The sequence below is a fragment of the Cricetulus griseus genome (genome assembly GCF_003668045.3).
Source record: "Cricetulus griseus strain 17A/GY chromosome 1 unlocalized genomic scaffold, alternate assembly CriGri-PICRH-1.0 chr1_1, whole genome shotgun sequence".
NCBI classification, from domain to species: domain Eukaryota; kingdom Metazoa; phylum Chordata; class Mammalia; order Rodentia; family Cricetidae; genus Cricetulus; species Cricetulus griseus.
This window is the reverse complement of record NW_023276807.1, coordinates 141,573,286-141,583,561: the sequence shown is the minus strand read 5'-3', so window position 1 is coordinate 141,583,561 and position 10,276 is coordinate 141,573,286. Positions and strand designations below refer to the sequence as shown.

At 49.4% G+C, this 10,276-nt stretch overlaps 1 protein-coding gene across 1 annotated transcript; it reads right to left on the bottom strand.

The window, feature by feature from the left end:
• Positions 1–6,829: 6,829 nt before the first annotated feature.
• LOC113832761 (GS homeobox 2) lies at positions 6,830–8,387 on the bottom strand. Its single transcript, XM_027390906.2, has 2 exons — positions 7,811–8,387; positions 6,830–7,170 (listed from the first exon to the last, which is right to left on the bottom strand). The coding sequence occupies exons 1-2, from the start codon at positions 8,385–8,387 to the stop codon at positions 6,830–6,832; spliced, it is 918 nt and encodes a 305-aa protein (XP_027246707.1).
• Between the last annotated feature and the right edge of the window lie 1,889 nt (positions 8,388–10,276).

Here is a 10,276-nt window from a genome sequence, read left to right as displayed (position 1 = left end):
CTTTTCTCTCAATTCCCGGGGGTCACTGACAGCCCCAGCAGCTGATCTGGAGGACGCGAAGCTGCAGGCTAGCAGGGCGCGGCTGACCTCGGAGCAGCCTTGGGCCACCCCTAGGCCCGAAGAGCCTCCCTCGCGCCTATTCTAGATTTGGCCATCCGAACCCAAGTGTTTTTCCCAAGACGGAGCTATTTCCCTGGGGGCGGAGTCCTCCAGCTCTTGCCTCCTACCTACAAGCCAAGAGGAGATGCCGAAGGAATCAGAAGCCAACCTAGAGTAGGAGACCACGCAGTTCCTTTCTCTTAGTTGATTGGCAGGGCTGCCTACAAGCTATCTTTTCTTGATTCTTGTTTTGACACTTCAAATCCAGGCCTAGGAGACATATAAAGCTAATAAAATTCTAATTTCATTGTTAATCTTATTTCGTTGCCGTATAGGTTTTACCCTCACACCTGCATGGCAGGGTGTAATTCTATTAATAAATAAAATCAACATATTCATTGCATGTCTTTTCCCTGATGATATATTGTGAGCAATGTGAGTTGAAAAAGCCATTTATTCCCACCGTGAAAGAGCCTGCATGGGGCGGGAGCTTCACCTGCCCCTCAGTCAATTAGGAATGTATCGAAAAGTCTAGCAGAAAACGAGTTAAATTAACCGTTCGCTAATTTCCTTGTGTCCCTCCTACATAATCCTCCCTTTTCAGCGTGCCCAGAAAGTACCACATGTTGCAAGGTTCAAATAGTGCCTAATGAAACAGTGACTAAACGCTTCTCCCTCCAGCGCCGCGGACCGGGGAGCCCTTTCGCCGGCCTTCAAAGCCCACCGGGTTTCCTGTCCTGGTTTCCGAGTCTTAAAAATAAAATAAAATAGTAAGAAAGTTTCCTTGGCAGAAACAAAACAACAACAAAAATATTTAAGCTTCCAGTAACGCTCCACCCGGCGATCCAGCGTGTGAAACTCACTGCCCCACCCACTGCCAGCCAACGACTTAGCGGGATTCAGAAATGCCACCGCCTCGCATGGGGTCCGTAGCACCTGCGTCTTTGCTTTCAGGCCGTTGGGGAAGACTGGGTACCAGGTCTTAGAGACTTGAGCTAAGGCCAGGGTGGACTCAATGGAAAGAAAAGGGAGGGAGAAAAACAGTGGGGAGAGAAGGGGGCAAGAAAAGGAGGGAGGGAGCAAAAGACAGAAGAACAGAGACACACAGAGAGAGAAGCCTCTGTAGAGAAGGAGGAAGAGGTTGGAAGTGGGAGGGGGAAGAGATGAAGACAGTGAAAAGCAAGCTAAAAGACAACAGGAGGGGAGCAGATATACAGACAGACAATAAAACATACATAGTCCAGTCTAAACTCCCTTCTTCCAGCCCCAAGTGTAATCCCAGCAGGCGGGAGATTACTCTGACCTGGGCTTTGTAGATAATTTCAGGTCAGCCCGGGTCTCAGAATGGGACCCCTTCTTAAAACAACAACAAACCAAACTCCCAACTCCCTTCTCCCAAGTTCAAACCACCTCCAAGCTTAAGCTACTCAAAGCCTGTTGAAGCCTGGAGATGCCTAATAATTAATCGTGGTCATTAATTAGAAAGGAAAAGGGGGAGGTGGCTTGCTGCTGGTTGACCCCAAACAATTTAAATTAGGCTTTGTGAAGGTGGTCTCTTAAGGCAGCCCTCCCTCCTCCTTCCTATTCTTTTTCTTTCAAGACCTCAAAATTTCCATTATAATCCCCAACGGTGGTGCAGGGCGGGCGGTGCTAGCTCCCTCGCACTTTCCAGCAAACTGAGGCCAAGCTGGCCGCGGCTCCTGGAGCCGCCGGCTGTACTAGAGCTCTTTCCCATCCCGGCAACTCCCACCTGTCTTCCCCCCACCCCTTTGCCTGCACCTGCTGTGGGTTGTTTCTCCCAGAACTTGAGAAATCAAGTAGCTGCACAAGAATTAGTCTCGCTACAGTGCTCACGAGTTAGTCATCTCTCTCTGTCTGTCTGTCTGTCTGTCTGTCTGTTTGTCTGTCTCTCTCTCTCTCTCTCTCTCTCTCTCTCTCTCTCTCTCTCTCTCTCTGTGTGTGTGTGTGTGTGTGTTCCCCTCCTCCTCCCCTACCTCTCCTTCTCTCCTCCTTTTCCCCTCTCCCTCTCTCCCCCTCTCATTTTCTCCCTCTCTCCAGAGACTGGAGTCCCTTATTTGAAATGGTGCTGTTAAAACAAAGTCATCAAAGCACTATGGTTCTTGTCTTAAAGTGACAGCTTGCTTTATGGGGCTGTTTTAAATACTCTCCCTCCTTTTCAATGTCTCTCTATCCATCTTTGTCTGCTCTTCAGAAACGGGGACAATATAAAGCCCAGCCTGGCGAGCTCCACACGCTGGGCCTGGGCAGTGCCAACCCCCGCCTTTAAGCAGATTGAAATTGTCAGTGCTTCATTAATCTGAAACTAGTTACTTTCGTAGGCACACAGCACACACTTCCGATCTGTACCGATTCTCTGAGGGGAGCCCCTGGGGCCTTCCGGTGTTTGAGGATGGGAAAACTCACCAAAATACAATTGGGTTGAAGAAAACAGGGCTCAGGTGGGAGAAGAATAAAACACGGTGGAGAGGAGGGCTTCCTGAAATCAATATGCCAAAGAAGCACAAACCCTGTTTCTAGAGACAATGGGACTCCCAGAATTTTGAAGAATGCACTTGAACCTAAAGAGTCAGGGTTACAAATCTACTATAGAGCGCTGCTGTTAGGGACTTGAGCTTTGGGTATGCTTTCTCCACATAGGAGAAACTTACTTCCAGGTTTCTTCTGAAGTTGGATTATTGCTGTTTCTTTTGGTTTTTGTTGTTTATTTTTCATCTGTGCTCTCATTCAATTCTGTTCCTAAGGCACTCTCTTCTGGCCTGGCTCAAACTCAGCTTGATTTAGTCCCTTCAAGTATCTGCCTCTGGGTTGCAGAGCTCTGACTGGGCTGGAGTTTCTCATCTCCCTTATTGGGAGCTCTGGCTTTCTCCACTCCTCCCCCATTAACAAAGACAATACAAAAGACTCCTCTGCTGTTCTTATTTCTAGCTGGCTTAGAATAGCAAGATTTTGGATTTCATTCTATCTAATTTAAGAAAGAGGCATCTGTGGGCACTTTTTTTCTAAAAAGAGTTCAATTTCAGTAATGTGAGCCTAAAGATTTATAAAATAGATTTATATTAAATTATGTTAATAGAAGCCTAGTAAATGCACCAATTAATTGCATGGAAAAAAAAGGTTCCCTTTTAAAAGGTCTGTCACCTTAACAGGTACATTCAAAGATTCTCTGTGAATAATGAAAATAGGAACAATTGCTCTGATGCAGGGAGCTGCATTCATCCTGGGGACAGCTTTCTGTTTGGGGGAAGGTGGGAGGAGCTCCTTTTAAAGAAGTGATTGCTCCTTTAAACCCAATTTCCTCTAGCAAATGGGTTCAATTGGAAGTGTCATTCTCTTCCTCAAGTCCCGAAGGCTGCGCTGGCACTCCCTTCCCAGAATCCTCCTCCCTCTCATCTCAGGGTGTTCATCAGCGTTTCCCAAGCCCCAGCTTTCACTGGGCACCTCCCCACCTTCCTCAAGGGCATCTCGAGGCCTGGGGTCTGCAAAGAAGGCCTTTCTTAAAGAGATGGATCTAGAGTGTGGTTAGGGTGCTGGTAGGAGCTTGTACAAAGCCCTGGGTTCCAGCCCCAGCATCACATAAACCAGGTGATGCAGCACTCAGGAAGATGAGGGAAGAGGTTGTCCTTAGCTACAAAGGCAGTTTGTAGTCAGCATGGACTAGACTAGAGATGCTGTATTTAAAAAAGAAAATTTAAAATCACAGTATTCTTCTATTTGCTGTGCTTGGCTTTCCATTTACATCATCACTACCACTTCTCAGCAATTCCCCCCTCCCCCCGCCTTGTGTGTGTGTGTGTGTGTGTGTGTGTGTGTGTGTGTGTGTGTGTGCCCCTCTCTCTGGCACACAAGTGTGCATGCATGATATTTGCATTACTGCATATATGTGAACACACAACTCCCTTCACTACCTGTGACCACTTCCGTTTACCACCTTTCTGGCAATTGTCTGATGAGTCAGTGTGGCCCAAGCAAACTGCAACAATCCTAATCAGATATTATTGGATAGAAATGGTGGCAAGTAGTGGGGGTTGGTATGCACGGAGTAGGCCAGAAATATTTCTATTTGGGAAAGGAAGTAGCAAGAATCAGAGCTCTGATGCATAATTAAAACCAAATCAGAATGAGAACTCCAGAGAAGATAGGTCTACTAGCACCAGTGCCTCCATTACCTAGGCCACTGACACTCCAAGAATGAGCTGTTGGGTCCCTATTGCCAGGATTTACAATTGAGAAGCTTTGCCTAAGGATACAATCACTATCAGACCCTTGTCCTAGAGCATGTATTAGTTACTGGGTGGGCAAGTTGAAGGGGAAAGTCTTTGTTTCGCCTTTCCTTCCTGGGTTGAGCCAGGGCACAGGAATGAAAGGTCATCTTCCTTGTATCCTGAAGCTCCTAGCTGCCTAGAGTTCTGAAGGTTGGATACAACACCTTCAACCTTCAATGGTTCTTGCTCACTCCCCCTTTTTAGCCATATAAGTTCCTCATTTCTACTTAACATTTTCATTCTCTTTTCTGGTTGTAGTTAAGGATTCTGAGCGGCTGTGCAACGGATAAATAGCGTTTGGTGGGTTTCAAGGGGGACAATGTGGAAAGCTGGAGTCCAAGACTGTCTGGTAGATATTGTCCACATTGACTCCCCTCCCCTGCTCCCCTCCCAGCCAGCAAGACAAACACACACACCCCTTCCCTCCTGGGAGTCACAGAGATCATCATGAGTTGGCTTGGGTTGATTGTCCCAAACCAGTCCCAGCCCTCTGTATACAGCAAAGCAAGAGGTCCACAGGTCTCCATTGGCCTGGACACTGTGTGGTTGCTCCTCCTGCCTTCCAGGGCCTGGCATCCTAATGGGGTCTGAAAATGAGCTTGTTCCTGAAGACTGAACAGAGCCTCTCTCTCTCTCTCTCTCTCTCTCTCTCTCTCTCTCTCTCTCTCTCTCTGTGTGTGTGTGTGTGTGTGTGTGTGTGTGTGTGTGTGTGTGTGTATGAGGGGTGGGTGTGACAGACTGGGGAAATGTGAAGATCATGAACAAGATGATCACATTCCCTACCTTTTCCTTTGCTGGGGAGGACTGAACTAAAATAAATTAGACATAAAAGAGGGGGAAAAGAGAGAGGGAGGGAGGGGGAGGGGAATGGAAAAGGGAGAGGGAGAGAAGGAAGGAGCAGTTAAATAATCCTTGTACTCGAACCTATTGGTGACTTCTTATACAAATAATCAGGAATCCCACTGGTGGTGGTGTTGGCACTCAGAAGCCAACTTCCACACGCCCAGGCTGAGGCACCTAGGTCTTGGCTACTGGCTGGCAGGCATGAAGCCCTGAGCACAGTCAGGTGACATTGACTAAGTAGCAACATCACAAATAATAAGCAAACTCTGCTTCCCAGGCAAGTATTATTCTACAGATACCTCTTGGGCTGTTTTGGAAATATGAGATTGTAAATACTTAGAAAACACACTTTTCTGTCCCTGGCTTTTGTTACCTTGGTACTGAGGCCTTGAGGACATCCAGCCAACTCTGATTTATACAAGGCAACAGGTACATTGTAAGTTTCCTCACACTGACCTGTTTGGTGGACTGTGGATCTTCTAAAAACTACTCCTATCATGTGAATTTTTTTCCTCAGGATTTGGGTTTTAGTATCAAGCAAGATGAAAGGCCAGAAAAGAGGGGAAAGTTCCCCAGAAAGTAAATAGTGGGGTTTGGGTATGATCAAGTGTAAGTAAAAATTGGCTGTGGGCCTGGCATGGGTGGCAGAGGCAGGCAAATCTTTGTGAGTAGAAGGCAGCGTTGGACCCTGTCTCAAACAAATGAAACAGAAACACCACGGGCATGGGATTGTTCACCTCTCTGCTACTTTTTAAGAGGTTCCCTTGGCATTTTCAGTGTCCCTCTAACAGTTCCCTGCACTGTCAGCTGTGAGGTCACCCGATTTGATGAAAGGAGCAGCATCAAATGAGGACTGAGGTATCTTTTTGTTAAGAAGTTTCTGGTACACAGAAAACCTTAAGTTCCAAGTTCTATCAGCTGGGTGATCCACTTCAGTCGGTATTTCCCTGTAAGTCCTTACCCCAGCCACCCCACATGACCATCTCTAGATATGGGGGGGGGGAAGCAACACAAATTAAAAATATTTATTTTGTTTCATTTATTTAAATAAATATAAATATAAATTTTATATAAAACTATTCACATCCAAAGGGACTTCCAGAGACTTGGATTTAAAATTCTCCCCCATGAAAAATTTCAGAAAGCAAGACCTAAGTAGTTTAACTCTCTATTAATGGCAAAGCCAATGGTTTCATTTTAAAACAGCAACAAAAACAATGAAGAAATCCCTGTTCTGATCAAGTTCTGGAAAGACAAGGGTGGCAAGTGACATGCGGTTTAAACCCACTCCCCCCCCCAGAGTGTTAAACTTAAATCAATCCTGTTTTTCCTGTTTTATGAGAGTGACTCGAATTCTAGATTATTTACATTAAAAACAAAAAACAAACAAACAAACAAAAAACACCAAAAACGATCCTTAACACTGAGTGGAGTCCCCAAAGAGTCAAGAAGTAGCTTCAAAGTCGGGCCCAGCTTTGAACTCTCTGGACTTCTCTGAGTCCCTTTTACCAGGTGGGATGAAGGCAAAGCACTAGAACTTTGGTCCCTGTGCTGACGCAGCAGGGGCTTCGGGGAGCAGGGAGCCTGAGGAAGGGCATCTTCCTTTACAAGGGAGAAATGTCCTTGTCTTCGTTAGCCGAGGCTGGGGACAAGGAGTCCTCGTCCTCCGAGCGCGCATAGTGCGCCTGGCTACCCACGCACTTGCAGCTTGCGTGATTGTTCCTCGAAGAGCCTTTCCCCTCCTTCTTGTGCTTCACGCGACGATTCTGAAACCAGATTTTCACCTGCTTCTCTGACAGGTTCAGGTATGTCGCGATCTCGATTCTCCTGAGTCGGGACAGGTACATATTGGAAGAGAATTCTCGCTCCAGCTCCAGGAGCTGTGTGCTGGTAAACGCTGTCCTCATCCTTTTGCCGTTGGGTACCTGGCTGGTGTCGGAGCCTCCTACAGACCCAAAAGAGAGTAGAGATGAGGTGTAGCAAAGGTATCCCCTATCCTACCTGTCAACCGTAGGAAAGGACGTGTCTCCAGAACCCGGTCTAACCCAACACACTCATGCTCGCCCCAGTTTGTCATTCTGTGGCCTGTCTGGGAGGGAGAAAGACATCCATGAGAATTCAGCCTCCCAAATGCTCTGCATTCTAAGTTAAAGGACTAAGGAGCGCTGGGACTTGCACTCCTCTGCTGCCTTCGGCCCGCCAATTGAAGAGGAAACTGCTAGCAGTCTCAGCCAAAGTCATAGGAACCCTTTAACCAGCCAGGATGGTAAGAGGCCATACTGAGATTCAAACACACCCACCCCAAACCTTAGTTAGTCAACCTCCGGTTTCTCTGAAGTCACCATCTAAGTCCCCAAAGCCCAGATAACACACGACACTTGTGCACCTGTACAGCGACGTGCATAAGGCCTCACCAAGAGGCTGACAAATTAACCTCCACCTCCATGGAATTTCTGGGGACGATTTCAACAATTCCACGAAGTCCCACCTCCCACCACACCCCGCCCCCGGGCTCACACCTCCTCCCCTCACAGCACAAAGTTTGTTCACCGGGGGTGCTCAGGTAACCAAGGACCCCGCCCTACCCATGGTGAGGCAGTGGAACCTCCGCGGGTCCGACACGTTGTAGGTGGTGGCAGCGCAGACAGGTGCGTGATGCTGAGGGTGTCCCAGGGCCGCTGCGGCCGCCGCGGCAGCTGCAGCTGCCGCTGCCGCCGCTGCCGCTGAGCCCGGCTGCTGGGGCTGGTGATGGTGATGGTGGTGCTGGGGTGGGTGGTGGTGATGGTGTGCGTGGCTCACTCGTGGGCAAAACTGTGGGTCCCCAGGACCGGAAGAGAACTGGCTCTTGAGCAGAGGTAGGGCGCCGGTGCCCCCAGCCGCCCCTCCGCCCGCCACCGCAGCCCCTGCGGTCCCAGTTGCACCGCCGCCGGCTCCTGCGGGCGGGCGAGAGGAATGCAGGTGCGAGGTGACGCAAAGCGGGCACACGCAGAAAGCGCCGCTTTTGCGGGACGGGCAGCCCGGCCCCGACACCGACATCACTAACGGGGACGGCATGCCCAGCGGGATGAAGAAATCCGGGCCTGGGTGCGATTCCGGCAACGAGGGTGCGGGCCGCGAGGAGTCCTTGATGATGAGAGAGTCCACATAGAAGGAGCGCGACATGTCGACGGGAGACGGATGGCTTGTCCTACAGGCCGCCGCGTCCCCTCGCCTTTCGAGATCTGAGCTCTGCCTAGAGAACTGGCCGGAAGCGGGTGGTCAAGCCCTTGGGGACTCGGAGGTGTCGGCGTCTGGGACTTGAACAAAGGGGTCCCTGGAGAAGGTTGGTCCTCACGTCCCCCGCCTGGCGCCCCGGCTCCAGGATTTTATAGCCCCCACCCCGGCACGTGATGCTGCGGAGTACCGCTCAGCTCAGGCTCCTCCACAGCTCCCCACCCTCGGGATAGGCTGCCAGAGTCACAACAGAAGCGGGGGGGGGGGGGGCGGGCAGGGAAGAATGAGGGGGAGGGGGAGACTTTGCAAAGTGTAGAGTTTGTTAATTTTGCTGGGGGAACCACCTCCTCTCCACCCTTTCTCCACCCTTTTTGCAGAAAATCCCAACGGTACACCCTCTGTCCGACCCTCTCCCTGGCTCTGTCCAACTCTTCACCGCAATGCAACACAGAGCATACTAGATGGGGACTGCCAGTCCATTTAAACTGAGGTACCCAGTGCTTCTAACCTCCTCGGTGTCAAGCCTGGCTTCACAGGAGAGCTTGAGACTGAAGCAGGATGTGTATGATTCTGGAGTGGTCGTCCGTCGGCCGGTCTAATCCTCACCACACTCATACCTGCCCTTGCTCCCTAGCTTTTAGAATTGGCCAAGGTCATTCGCACTGGACCAATCTGGCGGGTAACTTTCCGGCTAAGAAACCAAACGCTCCAGGTCGGTGCTACATCAGGTCCCAAAAACCTTTGTACTGGGGGCTCTCTTGCGGCCACTAAGACCAAGGACCCTTCTTCCTTGAGCATCTTTCATTAGATTACAGCAGTTCAGCCTTCCGAAGAGGGGGGCCGAGGAATCGACCTTTTCTTATTCCAAGCAGTTACATAGTTTACAAGCTCAACCTACAAACTCCACTGAGAAAAATTGAGAAAACCAAAACCAGCTTTCCTAGAGACTGGGATAGGAGCTGGAGGAGGCCTTTAGTCTAAGTCCAGTGATCTCTTGCTAATACCACCCCACCCCTCTTAATAACGATGCTCTTTGCATCCTCAAGTCCTAAAGTGAAAGAGAATAGAGCCAACTGAGGCATCCTGACTGTATCTGTGAGGAGTGCCATGGTACTAGAACCCTTCTGTGGACCAGGAAGACTGTGTGCCTTGTGCCTGCCTGGCACATTGTGAGAGAGGGTGGCAGCCACCGCTGAGGCTCTTGATTTGGGGAGAAATCAAGGCAGCAAAGGTGACAGCACTTTCTTCCCTGTCCTTATGCTAAAATGGCTAACTTCAAATGTAAGTTCATAACAGTGACAAAAAACTTGAAAACTGGATTGCCTCAACACGAGAATCGCCCAAGGGCAGGGGACAAAGCTGGAGCTGTGGTTCCTCTCTATGTCCTCTGGCTTTCTCTTCCCCTACCCATCTCTGTGGCTACCTCTCTTTTGCCTGATGGAGAAGTATAATTGAGTTGTAGGGATGCCCCGCTCTAGGGAGCCCAGGATTTATGGATGGCAATTAAAGTTTTATGAATTGCAGCTGAGGCTGGTTATTGAGCTATTTGAATGTGATTAGAATTCAATTAGAAAGTGGTTAGTGGACGGTGGGTCTCCAGAGTGTAAACAGACAGCTATTCCAGAAATGTGCTAATCCAACATCTTGTGACAACAATTAAGGAGTCTCAGGGCTGAGCATGGGGCCACTCACTTGTAACTACTTTTGCATCCTAAGGTTTGCCTACACAGCCTGCAAGGATGCTTATGTTCATCCAGCCCACCCAGTCAAGCCCAGCTCTGCCAACCCCACTCTCTCCTTTGACTGGAGAAGATCCGATCCAGGCAGTTCCTGCCCAG